Source organism: Bidens hawaiensis, unplaced genomic scaffold, assembly GCF_021521415.1.
Source record: "Bidens hawaiensis isolate Kalapana, Puna unplaced genomic scaffold, B.hawaiensis_p1.1 tig00044092_1, whole genome shotgun sequence".
Classification (NCBI taxonomy): Eukaryota; Viridiplantae; Streptophyta; class Magnoliopsida; order Asterales; family Asteraceae; genus Bidens; species Bidens hawaiensis.
The window spans coordinates 15,285-34,812 of NW_027497818.1; the positions used below are offsets into that span (position 1 = coordinate 15,285).

At 36.2% G+C, this 19,528-nt stretch overlaps 2 protein-coding genes across 2 annotated transcripts; one reads left to right on the top strand and one right to left on the bottom strand.

The window, feature by feature from the left end:
• Positions 1-1,309: 1,309 nt before the first annotated feature.
• LOC143594717 (beta-galactosidase 3-like) lies at positions 1,310-8,891 on the bottom strand. Its single transcript, XM_077073958.1, has 18 exons — positions 8,586-8,891; positions 8,419-8,514; positions 8,154-8,266; positions 7,687-7,753; positions 7,483-7,575; positions 7,246-7,389; positions 6,579-6,667; positions 6,380-6,485; positions 4,593-4,680; positions 4,377-4,495; positions 4,125-4,286; positions 3,870-4,048; positions 3,500-3,609; positions 3,308-3,417; positions 2,943-3,053; positions 2,326-2,642; positions 1,858-2,194; positions 1,310-1,432 (listed from the first exon to the last, which is right to left on the bottom strand). Exons 1-18 carry the CDS (start codon positions 8,739-8,741, stop codon positions 1,310-1,312), a joined length of 2,520 nt encoding a protein of 839 aa, XP_076930073.1. The 5' UTR covers positions 8,742-8,891.
• A 3,832-nt stretch (positions 8,892-12,723) lies between these two features.
• LOC143594718 (uncharacterized) lies at positions 12,724-13,847 on the top strand. The gene is made up of 2 exons (XM_077073959.1): positions 12,724-12,773; positions 13,061-13,847. Exons 1-2 carry the CDS (start codon positions 12,724-12,726, stop codon positions 13,845-13,847), a joined length of 837 nt encoding a protein of 278 aa, XP_076930074.1.
• Positions 13,848-19,528: the final 5,681 nt, after the last annotated feature.

Sequence of the window (19,528 nt, forward strand, 5' to 3'; positions counted from 1 at the left end):
AGGCATGTGTATCTTACAATTACACATGCAACGTGTATTTTACAAATTTACGGCTCTTGTTGGAAGTGTGCGTTTTTGTACAAGACATAATATGGATTCTATTGTTTGTTCTGGTGCAAGAGTCTAAGAATGTAGATAAACCTATGTGCAACAAAAATGTGGGTGATTAGCCATCTAGAAAAGGATGGGTAATTCGTCTATCTCGCATTGGACTTTTTCAAACGGGTAAGTGCTAGGATCCTAAGCGTTGAACGGGGAGGCTGATCCACGCAAAAGGTTGGTCATTTTGGGACGTTGAGTATATTTTATGTTGTAAGAGTTAATGAGTGAACGATACAATAAGGGAATTGAAAAATAGAAAATTTTGAAAAATACAGTTACCGGTGCCTTTGGCTTTCATCAGCGGCGCTGGGGGCGCTGAGATGGGCGCCCAGGGCCTGAAACTCTATGTGGGCGATGATAAGGGGGAGCCCAGAGCTGCCATGACTTAACGACTGTCTATCACCCAAACACCCCCATAGCCTCACGTTTTTACTCACTTTAATTTAATTTCTATTTAAAATCTTAATATCAGGGCACCATATTTCAGATTTGATTTGTTATTTCGAAAATAGAAAATATGACATAAGGGCACCTTTGTAATCATTTTGACCATTCAAAATTCAAGCAATTTTACTCTGTTTTCTTTTTTGTCAAAGATGGTTTTGCTGTTCTTTGTTTATTTACTTCCCTTCTGCAATTCACCCTCATGTCTTGATCGCAACTTAATAAAAGTCATCTTTTGTGGATTCAATAGGCAATTTGATAAATACCAACAAGCATTTCAACCGTAATACGTAAACAATAGTTGTGCTTCTTTGTGTGGTTTCCTTTTTTTTTTCCTTTTCTTTTTTTCACATTGTTATGTTCTAGTCTATGACAGCAAAATTATTACAACATTATAATCGTTAAGAAAATAAAAGGAAAATAATAATAATAATAATAATAATAATAATAATAATAATAATAATAATAAAAAGAAAAGAAGAGTAATCAGCAATTTCTCACTCCACACACAACACTGACTACCAAAAAATTTTACGCTTTTTGCGGCATTTATATTATGTACACATTTATGACTCAAGTATACATAGAACCACATTATTCATGCATGGAACCTAAATTTAGGATATTCCTACTTATTTAGTTTCTGGACGAAAACTTAATTTCTAGACCCGAAAGCAAAAACCTAACAACTAGCTAGGTGACTGTACCTTCCCCACATTCATGAGCTTTAGTACCTTCGGAAATTACACCTGATGGTTTCTTCCTAGTTCGGTTTAATAGAACAAACGGCTTCCACCAATAACCTCTTCAGGATGTTAGGACATGGATCTGTTGCAAAATACTCGTTTGAAGCAATCACTTCACAACTCTCCTTGCCAACACATGTCTGTTGAAAGGGAAAATGTTAATATAAGAAACGATGGGTGCTTGACGGGTTGGCTAATGTGTCAAAAACATGCCAATCTGGTTACCCACAAGACCCTTATTTGTCTATTTTATATTTGTTTGTTAATAACTAACGTTTTTTTTATAAGGAAAAAGAATAACTAGAAAATTATCCTAATCTTTGAATATAGTGATTTACGAGGTTCTTCGCGTCATAATGGACTTTAGATGACTTTTTAGCCCAAATAACCCGTTTGACTAGCTCCCATTTAAGTAAACTTGTCGATTGGGATAAATCACAACCCAAATAAATCTTTTTAGAGAAAACGAGTCAAAATTATCACCTCTAACACAAGTTATTAGCGTTGTTTAGAGATGTGTTTAAGGTCACGAGCATGTAAAGATTATTGTAAAGACCAAGTGTACCTTCTCTATGAGTGCATGAGAGTTTGATGCATGACAAGTGCCCTGCTGAAAACTTCCACAAACTCCAAAAGGAGTCCCAAAGCTTGCAAACTTAATTGCAGATATGGATTGACCTACACCACAACTTAGGCGGACCTTTGTGTCGTGAAGCATATTCGTCTCACCTGAGCTCTCGGTTTGCCAGTTGTCAATGACCGGGTGGTGCTCAAAAGTAGACGCACAAACGTGGGCTTGTGTTCTTTTCACTAAAGATATCTTCATTATATTTCCGCCAATTTCTTCAAATAGCACCAATAGGTTTCTTGTTGGTTTTAGCCATGACCGCGGAACATGATACCTGATAAAGAACAAACATTTTCTTTATATACACTTATAAATGTAAATATCTTTTACATGTTTCTAAGTGCGAACAAGTTGAAAGTAACAAAGTTTCTTGAACTATAAATTGGTGATTTGTGTGCATTTTACCATCGCTGAGTTGGTTGACCGCAACCCGCTTGGCATTTCCCAGGTCTAAAGGCTCCAGGATACTTGCAGTGCCCACAAGTTCCATTTGCGTGCACTGTCCAATATCTTCCTATGCTTTGGCCGTTGATCCACACCTGACCCCTGCCCATACTCCTCATATCCAAAGCTAGTGGTTCATTACCTTCAGGTGCATCAAAATAAGCCTTGTACCATTTCAATTGTTGTTGACCACGGTTGACTAGTGAAGCTTGACTCCACTCAACCGATGAGAGGCCATTCGGCGAAATTAGATTCTTTGTCTCCCCGTTCAACCCAACCTGTTTTCAAAATTAGCTTAAACCATTGGCGGATCCAAAATTCTCAAGCATTGTAGGGTACGCAATGTGAAATGATAAAACTAGTGATTCGGTTAATATGTAAGAATAAATAGATTTATACATGTCAAAGTAGGTCAGGTCGGGGTGAACCCTTAAGGGCAGCATGCATTGGTTATAAGAACAAAAGCTATAATACTAACACATTAACAAATTTGTTTTTCTTAATAAAGTAAGTCACCTTCCCTGGTGTAAACGATACTATAAGCAGCATGCAGAGTTCATGCTCAACCATTGACTTACCTTGTATGTCCATGTCGCCTTCGATAAGTCAACCGTTCCCTGGTCAAGTCCATTAAGCGAAACCGGTCCTAGGATTCCAGTATCCCGTGACTCAAAGTGTGTTCCAACATTCTTGAACAAAAGACAACAATTTCAATTACTAAGACAGAAATTGTCAAAGAGAAAGCACATTTTGAGTATCTAGTCTAACTGAGACCTGTTTCAACTTAGAAACTAACTTAGGCCTTTCATAATATACAAGAACTTAATAAATGCTGAATATTTATAGATACATAAATTAACAGTTGGTTATGTTAAATTATTTACATCTATACCAAAATTGAAACGAGCGGTGCTATATAAGCTTGACCAATATAACAACTTACTGGGAGTCCAGCAGCCATACTAAGCAGTGAAATGCTGTTTGTTCCGCTTTGAAGGTCGATTGGGAAACTAAGTGTTAATCTAGTCTCCTCTCGGGAGCCATACGCAGACCCTGAAATATTTTAGAATTTAGCTTGTAATTTGAACTACAACACAAATTGTGACCGTTAGAAGTATGTGCTGATTCAAACTACCTAAATGTCTTCCGTTGACAAAAGCTTGAAGTCCCTGGCCTCTGGAATGAATTGTGAGAGTCGGTCTTCGTCCTCCACGAAGAAATGTCTCTGATGGACTAATGTTGATGCTGGTTTATGCAAAATTTGTTCAAATTTAGATAGTAAGTTGTAAACGGGTTGTGAAAGATAGTGTTTGGATGCATGCTTCTATTGTTTGGAGTTGGAAAAATCATACATGCTAATGTTTGAGTGATTGGAAACTTTAAATATATATTGAATTAATAGATAAAAATGAGATTTGAAGTCACAAAAATGAAATATTCAATTTCAGTACACAAATCCAAACTAAACCAAAAAAGTAGAAGTTGACAAAATCCAATTGATGTACCTGGTCGAGTACCACAAGTAATCACTTGTATCTCTAGTAACATTGATCTGTTCCAATAGACCAACCGAAGTCAACGTTGACCCGTCTGCTGACATAGAGCTATCTTCATGGTAAGTCTCCCATGTCTGTAAGCTAGAACTTGTCGGCAACATTTGCATTCGCGAAGTTTGAGTTACAACCTTTAAATACAAGACATGATCAAAGTAAGTTTTCATTTAACATATCTTTCTTATTTTTCCCACTAAATTCAACTACCTTTGCTGTATTAAACACGACATTTTTGCAGTCTGGCAGTATACTTATAGACCACGGAGGTAGTTTATAATGTCGGTTGTTGAACACAACTCTCACAGCAGATGTCAGTTCAAAATTGGACAAAAATGCAGCACAGTTCCCTTCTCCTTCATATACGTATGCCTGCATATGTGCACAAATTATTCGAATAGCCAGCGTTTGGATAAACGGTGAAACTTTATAAAAAGTGTTCATACAAAGTTACCAACTAACATTTTGTCTCTGTCCTAAAGATATATATTTAGGATCCGAAGAGAAAAAAGCCGGTTCACATAGCTTAATGGCCTTATGAAGCTCTGTCAAATGACCATATTTTGGTTCTCTAATCAAACCTGAAAACGGTATAAAGTGGAGATTAGTTCTTCATGAAATCACACAAATTTTGGTATACAATTGAAGTAAAATGTGGATTATAGTTTAGTTTTTCACCATATTCATCGATAGGAGCATCATAATCGTAGCTTGTGGTGATAAACGGTCCTCCACTCGTGCGCCCAAAGTTAGTCCCACCATGGTACTGTCTCAAAGTGACAAACAAAAATGCATTCATTTGAAGTAGACATGACAGTTTTGGCTGGTTAATTTTTAACGTTTAACTAATATAGTTGGAAAAAAAAACTATGGCACGGCCATTCATGTCGAAAATAATCCAAAGTGGGGTTTTAATTCACAGAGCCTTTTAAACTGTATTGTTCAAAAAACTGAATTATGATTGCAATAATTTAGCTTTCTAACAAGTTTATCACACTAATTATTTAGAGAAAATTGTTAAACGAACTGTTTTCCGTCACCCCAACGTATCAACTCTAATTCGGAGCTGCTCCAAAGTTGGCAGATTCATATTTAGAGAAACGGAATAAAACATTCATAACCTGTTATCGGTCTGGAATTATGGGGCCATATAATATGGACGAAACAGGCCCAGCCATTTGAGTCCCCATTTTGACTCTTACCAAGCATTTCCTCAAATTTAGCCATTACAATTAATCTCATTCGATTGTAAAAACTCATGAAATTTATTGATTCACGAGTTTATTTCAATGTTTTCAGACCCGGCCCAGACGTCGATCCGGAAGCCTTACCGGGTCAAAGGTCAGACCGACCCGGGACGGCGGACCGGTGTTTGACCCGGATGACGTCATAAATAATTTATATATATATATAATTCATACACATCAAAAATAATAATAACCAAAAATCATAATAATAACAAACTCATGGGGTAATTAATTATTCAACTAAAGCTTCTATGTCGGAAATGACCCAAGTTCGAATCCTGGCATGCATATTTCATTTTGGATTTAATGATAAAATGGGTTTTACCAGTTGACCCGCCGGGTCACCGGGTCTGGGCCGACCGCAAGGCGCAAAATCCGGCCAGGTTTTTAGAAAAGGCCAAATACCCTGACCCGGCCCGGTATAGGGACCGGGTCCTGGTGTCCGACCGGCCGGACCGGGTTTCAAAACATTGGTTTATTTTGCTAACTGATTTTCTTTTTCTTTTTTTTAGAATGATTTCAAAAATAATATTCTTTCGGTTCGCTTATTTTTGTTAAAAAAGTAGTTCGATTCATTTATTTCTGTTAAAAAAAGTAGTTTGGTTCGTTTATTTTTGTTAAAAAAAAGTGGTTCGGTTTGTTTTTTTGTTAAAAAAGTGGCTCGGTTCGTTTATTTTTGTTAGAAAAGTAGTTCGTTTTTTTTGGTTAAAAAAGATGGTTTGGTTCGTTTATTTTCTTAAAAAAGTAGTTTGGTTCGTTTATTTTTGTTAAGAAAAGTGTTCGGTTCATTTATTTTTGTTAAAAAAGTAGTTCAGTTCGTTTTTTTTTTCTTTTTTGTTAAAAATGGTGGTTCGGTTCGTTTATTTTTCTTAAAAAAGTAGTTTGTTTTTTTTTTGTTAAAAAATAAAGTGGTTCGGCTCGTTTATTTTGATTAGGAAAATTTAATTTTAATTTTGAAAATATTTTTTTACCACATAAACAGTCCACTTCACTATTTTTGCCACATTATCCACACGTCATCATCCACATCACTGAAAAGTTCGTTGGTGGCCAATAGGTCAAACTTGGGACTGTTGTGGTACATATTTAAAGTTTCCCTTAGCCCCAGCGCCAATGGGACAAAGCTTGGATTGTTAAAATCCAATATCCCTTGCTTTTACTAAGTAAAACTAAACAACGCAATAAGCAAATAAACCTTGTTAGGAAAATTTTACTAACCATGTAATAATTAAAAAACGAGCCACCTTTCTGTACAAAACGAGCCACTGCAAATGCTAAGTCAGCAACCGGACGCTGCTCAAGCGATGCTCCAAAATCATTAAACCTTGATATCAAATACAATTTATAGAATCCATATCATAAATAAATTAAATTCATTAATTCAATGATAAAACTATACAATAATATAACAAGTTACCAGCCACTCCAAGCTTCGGTCCACATTGTTGGCTTGTAAGGCTTATTGGGAGTAAACGTGTCACAATAGAACCCGTTGCATGTGTTTATCTGCAGCGAATGCATATTTAGTGGTTCACTGAAGACAAATTTCCCGGTGCGAGAAAGGAATCAAACTTATAACTTCGACCCGTTAACTTAGGAATGGGTGTATCTCTAACAGGGTAAAATAAAAAAGAAAACTCAACTAAAAAGGATAAAATGCAAAACATCAATGTATTATTGATAATATAGCTTTTGTAATCAAAATTTTCAAACTAAGTACATATAATACAGTTAAAATTGTTAAAGAAAAGTTTTTTGGGTTAACCAAGTTGACCTGTTTTAACATGTAGAAAAAATTAGCTGTTTTGACCCGTAGAAGTTTTGACTTATTACGCATAAGCACCACATTCTTTTTTGTGTCTCATGTAGAACGTATTACACAATAATTTCGAGCGACCCCAATCTTCTTTTACGAGTGACCCATTGCTTCTAAGAAAAAATTATATATCGTTTTTACTAAATAATAATATTATATAAAACTTTAACCGATGGGTTCCTTCTTGTTCGTACGTCCCACTCTGCCATATATACCAAAACATATGAAGGAACCCTTAGTGACAAAATGAGGTATCAAGAAAACTAACCACCGGGTCAGGTGCATCGTCTTCCTTGCACATGGACCATGGGACACCGGTGTTCAATCCAACTGCCATTTTTGCTGCCCAATTCATATATGCTTTTCCAGGCAGCCCAAGTGACTTCCCTTGCGCACCGTACTCATTTTCAATCTAATTTAAGAAATAGGAAGTGTTATTCAATCAAATACGTAGTTTTAATAGAAAATCAAAAAACCATCCAAAAAGATGGATATAAATTAGAACCTGTGAGAGGATGATCGGACCGCCCTGTGATTCGTACAAGTTTTCAGCCTTCATCATCTCAACTATTTTCTGTGTAAATCCTTGCATAGCTGCCTATAATATTAATTTCATCAAATTAGCCACAAAATCAGGGTCATCTATGTCATTTCATTCAACAACTTTTCATATAAGCTAAAACAGATTACAAAGTTGAAAAAAGTTAACCTTAAATGGCTCATTATCTGTCCTAAAGCCGATACCAGGAACATGCTTCAGCCATACTGGAAAACCACTATACAGATTTACAAAAAAGTCAATAAAAAACATAGAAAGTCAAACATGAAAATGACAAACATAAGCTGTATAAAACCGTAAACCTGCTAAATAAATGGTCCGGTCTAGGCGAATCGGCTGAAACAGACCAGGCTTCTAAATATTTTTTATTTACTTTCTTTTAGAAAACCTCATTTACTGATTCATTTACAACTGTCACTCTATTTAATTGTGTAAGTCTTCATGTTCTGTTAATATTGAAAATCCGAAAATAAAAATAAAAAAAGTAAAATTTATTTATATATGAATTCAATATTTATGACATCGTCTGTTTCTAAAAACCAGTCAGAGACAGGTAAAGCAGCCGGTTCAACGAACGGTTCAGTAAGGAAACCATAATTATAATAAAAAGAATGTACCCAAAATTCCATTCAGCACAGACATATGGTCCAATTCTTAAATTCACATAAAGCTCATTTCGTGCCACTGTCTTTATAAACCTCACAAGATCATATCTTCCACTGAAATCATACTAAAATGACAAAAAACAAAGAATAATAATAATAATAATAATAATAATAATAATAATAATAATAATAATAATAATAATAATAATAATAATAATAATAATAATAATAATAATAATAATAATAATAATCGAACACAATCTTTAAAACAACTTACAGTTCCAGGTGAAGGTTCATGAACATTCCAAAACACATAAGTGTCAATGACATCTAAACCTCCATTTTTAGCTTTAACTACAAGATCATCCCACATCTGCACCAAAGAAATTAAGTATATTAAAATTTAAAACATCATTGTTGATCATAAGGATTCTTATTTCTTACTTCAGGGGTACTTCTAGGATAATGCATGGAGCCAGAAATGAGGATTCTTCTTTCGCCATTGATGATCAAAGATCTGTGATCATACGTAACAGTGCAGTGACTCAGTTGCAGGTGTGTGATACTGAAGATGAAGATAGTTAGAAGCTTGATCACCATTGTTGTTGTCGGTGATGAAGCTTTTGACGGTGGAAGTGACAAGTTGGGTGGTTTAAAATATATAAGTTGAGAGTGAATGTTGCTGAATTCATACACTTAAACACTCTGGTTATTATCGATACTTGTGAAGGAAGGTGGCAGGCAAACAGCCAAGATCTTATGAGTTTATAATTTATTATGGATTTCTATTTTTGGAATTAATATTCAATACAGTCGCTTATTCATCTTTTCTTTTTTACAGAATTACAAATTTTGTCCTTTAAAATAAGACGAATTACGGTTCGTGCCATTTTCTAAGTTTCTTTGCAGGCGGTGTACTTTAAACTTTTTTTTCCTACAAGTTTTGTCCTTTACGCTAACTGGGTTAGAAAAAGTCAGTTAAATGCCCTCACGTGAGACGCATGTGAGGGCATTTTTGTCTTTTCGTCTACCCTGCAAATTTATAACTCCTTCCCCTCATTTCTCTCTTCTTTCTCTCTCTACGCCACCACCATCACCACACCACCACCATCACCACACCATCACCATACCACAACCACTCCGACCACCATACCATGACCCACTCCGGCCACCATACCCTGACCCATTTCTAAACCTTAACAACAGAAACAAAACTAAATCAAATACCCCCTACCTATATGCTAATTCTTGAAATTAAATTAGGGCTTTGATAATTTAGATGGTTATGAAGAATACCCAGAAACAATCTGAGACAACGTGCTGGTGGGTGGCTGGAGGGGGTTATGATGCGGCGATTAGGGTTACGGATTTGGGTGGGTTACGGCCGGTTACGCTAGGGTTCAGTTGTTGCTTGCTTAAAATTGGGGAAATCGGAGGTGATGGTTCAGGTGACCATCAGGTGGCGGCGGTGGTGATGGTCGGAGCTGGAGCGGTGGTGGCGAATAAGCAGTGACGGAGATGGAGCGGTGGTGGCGGAGCTGTGGTGGTGGCCGGAGTGGTTGGTGGCGGCGGTGAAGATGGATCTGGAAGATGGATCTGGGTTTGTGTCTTCTCCGGTGAGTTTGACCGGAATCTGGGTTTATGGTTGCAGGTTGGCCGGGATAAACGGTGGTCGGATCTAATGGTGGTCACAGAGATGGTGACACTTGTTGGTGGGGATAAGCGGTGGTGATGTTGGGTGTTGCAGCCTTGCAGGTGGTGGCGGTGGTGATGGTGGCCGGGAGAGTGGTGGAAGAATGAAAGAGTTTGGAGGTGGAATGGAGATGAAGATGGAGATGGGTTGGAGAGAGAGAGAGAGAGAGAGTTTATTTTAAAATATGAAGAAAAGAGGAAGAAGAAGTTGCAGGGTAGACGAAAAGACAAAAATGCCCTCACATGCGTCTCACGTGAGGGCATTTAACTGACTTTTTCTAACCCAGTTAGCGTAAAGGACAAAACTTGTAGGAAAAAAAAGTTTAAAGTACACCGCCTGCAAGGAAACTTAGAAAAGGACACGAACCGTAATTCGTCTTATTTTAAAGGACAAAATTTGTAATTCTGTCTTTCTTTTTTCTTAAAATGATTAGGTTTAAACTCCGTATCAAAAAATAAGTTCGTTAACGGCCAAGTAGAACAAAACAGCATGCGTTGCGATGCCGAACGGACTCGTATTTGACTGTTATCGAGTTACGACACCGAAACTTAAACAAAAAATAAATTCGTCGACAACCAAATACAGTATACTACCTATCGTATGTAAGTATAAAATTACATTAAAACGGCGGTGAACTAAAGGAACCACAATCATGTGCTGCGGTAGCGAACGAAATCAAACTAGATTGGTATCTGGTTAAGACACCAAAAGTTAAAAAACTATAAAATTAACCACGCCCAAATTCTAAAAGTTAACATATTTAAAAAATCATAACATAAAAAGTGCAACGAACAAAAAAGAACATGCGCGCGGCCGCGAACTAAGGATAATGCGGATCGAATCGACGGTTGTAAAAAAAATACTAAAATTGCTTCCAAAAAATAAAGAACGCGTGCGCGCGCGCATATATATATATATATATATATATATATATATATATATATATATATATATACACACGCGCGCGCGTGCGCGTGTAAGTTAAAAAAAATAAATTACGTTGACCAATCAGACTATGTCAAATTGCCCAATAAAATGCTTATGAACAATCTTACTCATATTTATCTTAAGAATAATTAGCAAAAATGGTTTTAATGAATACAAGTATAATGGATTGTTTGATTATAAGTTATTATTATAATTATAATTATTCTTATTATTAATTATTATTAACCTATACTATAACCAGGGGCGCAGGTTTGTTGGGGCCAGGGGTGCCCCGACACCCCCCCTCCCTCGTTTTTTCGGTCGGTAGTGTATATTTTCCGATATTCGACCGAAATTTATAGGTATTGAGCTTGGCCCCCAGGATTGTTTTTATACGTATTGAGCCCTGCACCCAAAAATAATTTCTCCATAAGAATAATACTGGTTCCCACTGATTTTATTTTATAATAACCCAACATTTGATTTTATTTTATATAAAGTATGTTTGTTATTATAATTTGCTTTTTTTAAAGAAATCCCAAACTTTAAGGGCTTGTATTGTGAATATGCTAAAGTTGTTAAATCAATAAAATATAACAAATGACGGTTTGAATTAGGGTTCATGCCTTCGCGCCTCTCCAGCAGCATACCAAACGTCCAAGGTCCAAACGTGAAACGACAATAGCTGCAGCCTGCAGCAATTATCGACAGCCACCGGCGGCAGCCGAACTGCCACCTCTTCTCGCCACGAACGCCAATCGGACTACCAGAGCCCGACCTTCGTAACCGGTATTATATAATTTGGGTTGAAATTAGAGTTAAATTGGGTTAAAATAGGGTTGATTTTGTATGAACCTAGAGTCGAATTAGGTTAAAATTTCTAAATTAGGGTCGAAATTAGTATTGTAATTTAACCGAATCGTATTGTTGCTTTTTTATTAGGTAATAGGTATATATCATGGGAAAGATGAAACTCTTCATTATTTTTTCAAAAGAAAGGATGATGAACAAGAGAGTAAACGCCACAAAGCTTCAACAAGTGAGCCGGTTAATTCTGAAGTTCCACAAGCAGAGCCAAATACTAATGAAGAGGTTCAAACCAAGAAAATCAACAAGAAAAGAATGGAAATTCTAACGCTTCACAACCACAGCCAATTAATAAATGAAGTGGATCTTAACAACAAAGAAAGAGATCTGGCTAAACGAAAACCAATGTGGCAGCATTCGGTTAATGTAAGGGAACAAGTTAGGCAGACCTATCTTTCTTTAGGAGCTTACCAAGCACATCTTATAGAGTATAAAGATAAAGGCTCAAAGAAACATACTCATAGGTTCCAATATGCTTGGTTCAAAATTTGGCCAAATTGGTTAGAGTATTCTCCAACAACGCATTCTGCTTATTGTTTTTTGTGCTATCTTTTTAGTGATAAACCAAGCGTGAGTCAGGTTACAACGCGTTTACAGTTAAAGGATTTGATAATTGAAGTTAATGGGAAAGATTGTGTTTTCTTCAAGCATCTTAAAACTTCACAACATAAAAATGCTTTGGTATTCGCTCAAAATTTGTTGAACCAAGAAGCACACATTGATGTTGGCATATAGAAGTTAAGTGAAGAGGAAATAAGGAAGAACCGTTTACGTTTAAAAACTACAATTGATGTAGTTCGTTGGTTAACGTTTCAATCTTGTGCTTTACGGGGACATGATGAATCTTGTAGTTCTAAAAATCAAGGTAATTTACTTGAATTGCTAAAACTTCTAGCTTCTTATAATGACGAAGTGGCAAAGGTTATATTAGAGAATCCTCCTTACAATTCAAACTAGACTTCAAGTGATATTCAAAAAGAAATTCTTAGTATCATTGCAAATAAATTTCGAAAGTATATTCGTGATGAAGTGGGGGATTCGGACTTTTGTGTCATGGTTGATGAGTCAAGAGACGAGTCAAAAAAAAAAGAGAAAATGGCGATTGTTTTGAGATTTGTGGATGCAAAAGGGATGATACGAGAAAGGTTCTTGGATTTGGTTCATATTCACGATACTTTAGCAGCAACCTTGAAACCATGTTTGTGTTTTTGCGTTAGGAGTTTGATGTTAATAAAATCCGTGGTCAAGGTTAAGATGGTGCTAGCAATATGAGAGGAGAATGGAACAGATTACAGGCACTTGTTCATAGCGATTGTCCTTATGCATATTATGTTCACTACTTTGCTCATAGGTTACTTGGCTATTTTTGTCCTTTTCTTCGGTTTGACTAAAATGCTCTTATGCTTATTATGTTTTTGTGCATTGCTTATAGGTTAGCCTTGGTTTGTGCTTCAAGAGAAGTTATTCCAATACACCCATTATTTGATAAAGTGTTTTCTATAATTAACGTGGTTTGTGCTTCTAGTAAGCGTCATGATGAGCTACAAATTGCCAAGGCAGATAAGGTTAAAATATTACTGGAATTGGGTGAAATCAAATCGGGATCAGGATTAAATCAAGTTGGGACATTGAAAAGAGCCGGTGATACACGTTGGGGTTCCCATTATAACTCCGTTTGTAGTTTGCTTAACATGTTTTCTGTCACTCATGTTGTTCTCGATGGAATAACTGAAGACTTATCTCATACTACTTTTGCTCAACGTGGAGATGCCAATACAGCTTATGGTTACATGCAATCATTTGAGTTTTTGTTTATTCTTCACTTGATGAAGGAAGTATTGGGAAGGACTTATACACTTTCTCAAGCATTACAAAAGAAAACCCAAGATATACATAATGCCATGGAGTTAGTTTCATCAACAAACGTTAGTCTAAATGATTATAGAAACACTGGATGGGTTTTATATCTTGAAAAATTTAATTGTTTTTGCAACAAGCATATAATAGAAATGCCGGATATGAGCGCTCCATACACTTCTACTCGGTACCAGCCTCGTAAAAAAGATCTCCATGCTATGTTTGAACATTATTACCAAGCAGATGTCTTTACATCCACATTAGACAAACAATTGCATGATTTGGATAGTAGATTCAATGACCACATGATGGAGTTGTTATATCTTAGTTCTAGTTTGGTTTCAAAAAAAGATAAATGTTGATGAGATTTGTCTTCTTTTTGAGAAGTATTATCCTAAAGATTTTACGAAGCCGGAAAGGACTCATCTACGAAATTAATTGGTGGTTTTTAATGTTAAAATGACAAACAATACCAAGCTAAGTGGTATATCAAGTATTTTGGATCTATGCAATATTCTTGTGGAAACTCGAAAATGTGAGACGTACTATTTGGTTGACTGATTGATTCGGTTAATCTTGACACTTCCGGTTTCAATGGCAACAACAGAGAGGAGATTTTCATCAATGAAAATATTCAAGAATCGTCTCCGCAATAAGATGTCAGACGAGTATCTCGCGAATAGTTTGGTGATTTACAGAGAAAAAGAAATTGCTGAAACATTTGATTCAGAGTCCATAATCAATGAATTCAAAGATCTTAAAGGTCGGCAGACTGCTTTGTAATTCATCAATCAGGTACTCACCCAATCACTCTTCCTCGCAATCTCATTCTCAGATCGTCTTAAATATTTTAGGTCTTTCGTTGTTGAAAAACTATGTATTCTTTTTTTGAAAGAACGGTCTTTTGAATTAATGAAGAAAAATTAGTTATTTAGATTTTTATATTGTTTGACTTTGACCCGACTCAAACCGAACCGCTGACTTAAAAATTTTTGGATCCATTTCGCCCCCCCCCCCCCCCCGATAATTTTGCTCAAGCTTCGCCACTAATTATAAAGTAAATTTTACTTTTTCTAGTATGGATGATCTTAGTTTAACATAGAAGTAACTCAGTCTACATCTAACTTTTAGTTTGTGTCATTTCAAAAATATGCAACTTAATATAAAAACCAGTTAACTTCTTTTAACTTGGCGTACATTTTTGTTTGGTGATGTTGCTAGCGTCTTGCTAGTTGGATCATAAAATAATTTTGTTGGTCATTTAAAAAAATAGACAAAAAAACAAATGAGACAGCTTTTCAAGCCATAGCCAATGGGTGGTTAAGACAAGACCTTTAAACATTAAACACCTAGGTTTAAGAATACCAGATTTTAGTTTTAAGTCACATAGACATTCTCTGTTCAAAAAACTTTTCAAGCCATGAGTTGGCTTGACTTGAAGGCAAGCTGTATACAAGCTTGGTTCCTAGCTCCATTGAAAATATTAAGTTGATTAGCATTAATAAGATCATCCTCATTCACAACTCAATTCAACCAACCAAGCATTAAAAAATTAGTTTATCTCTTTTCCACCTACACATGCAGCGCAACCCCACCCAATTTATATTTTCGCTTTCATTCACAACTCAATTCAACCCAAGCCAACTTTCTTTATTAAATAAATATAGTTTATTAATATATAATTATACATAATTAAATAAAATTTTAACATAATAAGTTTGTGTACCAGTAATATTAAACTGAAAATATCCTTCAAAAATACGTTCTTTTTCAAAGAACTCCGCTTTTCATAAAAAAAAACATCGAAATGTTAAAAAAAAAACATGTCTATGTTTTAAGATTTGTAAAAAAGTTTAATATTATAGTATAGTAGACAAAAATCAATTGTTATGTAAAATTAATTGTTGTAATAAACAATTAAGATAAATATACGGAGAGGTGCCAATAATTTATTGATCCATCCTCACTTGTAACCTAGTGGTAGGAAACTTGAGTTCTCCAATAGAGAATCAAGTTTGATTCCCACTTGTGACACTTTGGGTGGATATTGGCAATAAAGGATTTGAGCTAGCCTTGCGAGATTGTTAGTTCGAATCCCGATGCCACCCAAGTTTTAGTCCCACCGTGTGTTATGCCAGAGAGTTTTGCTCTTGTGGTGGCACAACAACTATAAAGTAGTAGTCGACGGTATGGTTACTGTTGGTGCATTTTGGTGTGTCAATAGTCCATAGGTCTTGTCTGTAATAAACGACAATGTTATGTTTAATCAGGTTGGTCTTAAGTGAAGTTAAGTATTAGGCAAAGTTGTGCCAAACTTCGTCTGATCTGTAACAGGCGAAGATATGTAATGTATAAACATATCTTTGGCCTAGGATTAAGAGATTAGACATTATAACCGTAAACTTATGCAAGTTCGTTTACCGTGTATTGATTGATAAAGAGTTTTAAGTCAATACAAGTAAACCTTATGGTCTAATCTTTGTTTCCTGTGATTCGGGTTTGTGTTCATACATGTAAAAAATACTAAGGGAATTTCGCACCCTTAGAGTTTGTGATATCTCCTTTGTCGATCCATTCCATAGACCTACAATTGGTATCAGAGCATTAAGCTCTTAATTATGTGGTTCGGGAGTATCACACGAGTATTACACTTTGAATCAACGATTATTCACAAGTTTTAAGTTCAACAACCTACCCAACAATACATCATAGGCAACCTTTACCCACCAAAAAAACCTTACAAAACCCTACACTAAAAATAAAGCCGGAAAACAAAAAAACTAAAATTTTCAGCTGTCACAGCGAAGTTATCGCTAGCGTTTCCTCAGATCAGGCGAAGTTACAACAGGAAAAGTTATAACAAGCAAAGTTATGACAAGCGAAGTTCTAGCAGGCGAAGTTAGAATGAGGCGAAGTTTACCAGTTACTTTTCTTAGGCAAAGTGGACCAGATTGTTTGACATTCAACTTCACTTTTACTAGGACTCAGACGAAGTTATACACTGTTTGAACCATTAACTTAACAAAAATATCTTAAACAATAAAAATGACTTCAATTAACATTGCTGAACTGGTTAAAATGGAAGTTGAATCAGGTTCCGTAACCAAAACACCTAAGTTGCTAAAAGGAACTGTTTTCATTCAATGGAAGGAGAGATTCAAGCAGTACATCAAATGGCAAGATGCCAAAATGTGGGTGTGCATTGAAGATGGATACATACTACCCATCAATACTTCTGGGGGAAGAGAATAGGTTAAGAAGTATAGTAAGATGGAAGAAGAAGAAAAGAAAATGTATGAAGCAGAAAACAAAGCCGTAGGTGCAATAAATATGGCTTTGCCTCAAGAAATTCTCCACACTTTTAAAAAATATAAAACTGCAAGAGATTTATGGGAAGCATTAGAGAATCGCTATGAGGGAAACGTCTCAATAAGAAATTCAAGACAAAATTACTAAAAAATCAGTTCTCTGTGTTCAAGTACATGAAGAACGAGTCTTTGGACGATATAATCACTCGATTATACCATCTCATGACTGAACTCGATAATTATAACATTAAATTGACTTATATGGAGATAGTAGAAAAACTTCTCTATGCACTTCCACCAAAATGGGAGATGTATGCGGTGATGATAAGAGATGATAAGGAATTTGAGACAGTTGAATTGGAAGAAGTAGTGAATAAACTTAGAGGGCATGAGATGACCACGAAGAGAGTACGCGCAATTTCTGATCAGGTTCAGTATCCATCAATGTATGGGGCCAAAGCATCTTCAAGTTCAAACTCTAGGTCAGCAGCAAACTATATGGGTAATGATGGAGTTAATGGAAGTCTACAAGTAGTAATGAATTTAGACGGGGATATTTTCTTTGTGGAAAAATGGTACCACACCAACTAAAAGTCATTCAAGCTCAAGTAGCTCAATGGGGAGTCCACCTAGTGTAACTACTCATTCTTCCCTATGAGTGTTAAATCGGATGAACAACAATTTGCCTTGTATGCATCATTCATAGCCTCATATGAGAACTACATTAAAGGGAAAATCATGGATCCAGCACTATAGATGAAGGCTATGATCAGACGATGCAGACAACATGGAAGAGATAGATTACAGTGGAAAATCTCAATGATAGTGAGAAGAGTGAAGAGGATCATGAAGAAGACTGGTAGAAGGTTCCTGGGTTAAAACCCAGGTTTTGACAAATCTAAGGTTAGGTGCTACAATTGTTTAAGAAATGGGCATTTGTCTTGTGAATGCACTAATGAAAGGGTTGAGAGAAGTTTGAGCTAACAGGCAAATCAGTTTGGTGGAAGAAATGAGGTGAAAGCTATGGTATCTCAACAGAATAGGGGATATAACTAGAACATATAACTTAAAGAAGTAGAAGAACAAGCACATGTTGCAAAGCTGGATTTTGACATGTTTGGAAGCAAGTATTACAATGGAGAAGATCAAGCCTGCATGGCAGAACTGAATAATCTATTATCTGAGGTAAGTACTGAAGATTCATGCTTAAATTGTCAAAACTTGTCCGAATAAATAAGCCAGCTAACTAATCCAAACTATTTTGGTCAAAACTCGGTCTAAGGATCAAGTAACCAAATTCGTGTGTGAGGATTGGTGCTTGTATGAACAAAATGATCAAAGTAATAATTGTGAAGGTTTAACAACAAGATTTATACGAGGAAAAGCCCTTGATAACTAGTATCCCGCCGGCATAAAAACCTCGGGTAGTGAAAACTATCACTACCAATTATATTAAGCTCAAAAAGATTACAAGAGACGGAATCCAGGCTGATCGTGATTACAATGTTTTTGCTAAGAGTTCTAAATGCTAAAGTGTTGTGTGTTTGTGATAAGCCGTAATTCAATATAAATACAAGAGTTTACAACGGATACCAACTAATTCTCTATAATCTCGAACACGTTTGTTTACTATTTCTTCATGACCGTTCATGAGCATGGACGAGCTATGCTAACCGTAAAAGTAGGCTTTCTGGTAAACACGTTTTAATACCTGCAAAAAAGATTATAATATATTCGAAATCAACTGTTGAGTATCCTTTAACCATTAAGGATCCTTTGTCCTGGAAACAACTGTCAAGAATAGCTGATCCACAAGGATCAAGAATCCTGGTCCCAACAATTGCCCCGAAACATGATAGGTGTGAATGGATAACATATGTTATGTTTATCCCGAGAAAGTTGCATCGCAACCATCGATTAGGATTAGACGCGACCGTTGCCTGCCATCATATAATTATGCCTACTTAATAGAGTTGAAACCCTTATAACTCCCATCTTCATCGGATATATTATAAGATTTATTCCGGCGTCATAATCAGGTATCCTTCTCTCTATCTCTCTCTCTTCTTCCTATTATTTCCTTCATTTTCTTCGTCCTTCTCTTGCAATGCGTAAGAGAAACCAAAAAGCTTCCTTCAGCTCAAGTCCAAGGGACATTATTCCTGAACCCCAAAGCCAAAATCTTCTCAAAGATCCGGCTTCCGAGATTTGCAAGTTCACCGATGAAGAAATTCGGAACATCTCCGACTGCTTCCCTGAGGGTACTGTGTTCAGACCTTACGACCCCAAATAAAAAGTGAATACATCTCAAGCAATTGGGTTTGCTTTCCTGCACTTTCGTTCCTCCTAGGTTTCTCATACCCGTTTCCTAACCTAACAGAAACTTTCTTTTCATTCACCGGCATTAGCTATATTCAATCAATGCCTATGGTGTGGAGAACCCTTCACACTATTGAAAGACTGATTGCTGAACAAGACCTTGACTTCACTCTTCCAGCCCTTTCTTACCTGCATAGCCTTGTAGCCCATGGTTCCAGCAGATTCATCTTCAAGAGCAAACCTTTTCAGCCTCTTCCGATCAATAAGACCACTCACAGCGATCAAAGCTGGAAGAACCAGTTCTTTTTCGTTTTAAGAGTCACTATCCCAAATGAGAATTCACTACCAACTCTCTGGATCCTCAAGGGTAGGATAGCAGATTCAGAGGATATGTGATCCTTTGTTTACTGATTAAC

Bases quoted from the DNA above. Each gene is read 5' to 3' on its own strand.
- LOC143594718 (XM_077073959.1), top strand. From the start codon at position 12,724: ATGGCGATTGTTTTGAGATTTGTGGATGCAAAAGGGATGATACGAGAA. The intron at 12,774-13,060 runs GTTCTTGGATTT...CATTGCTTATAG, and splicing joins AAAGGGATGATACGAGAAAG to GTTAGCCTTGGTTTGTGCTT.
- LOC143594717 (XM_077073958.1), bottom strand. From the start codon at position 8,741: ATGGTGATCAAGCTTCTAACTATCTTCATCTTCAGTATCACACACCTG. The intron at 7,390-7,482 runs GTTCTAATTTAT...TTCTTAAATTAG, and splicing joins GTCCGATCATCCTCTCACAG to ATTGAAAATGAGTACGGTGC. The intron at 6,486-6,578 runs GTAACTTGTTAT...TTTGATATCAAG, and splicing joins ACCGAAGCTTGGAGTGGCTG to GTTTAATGATTTTGGAGCAT.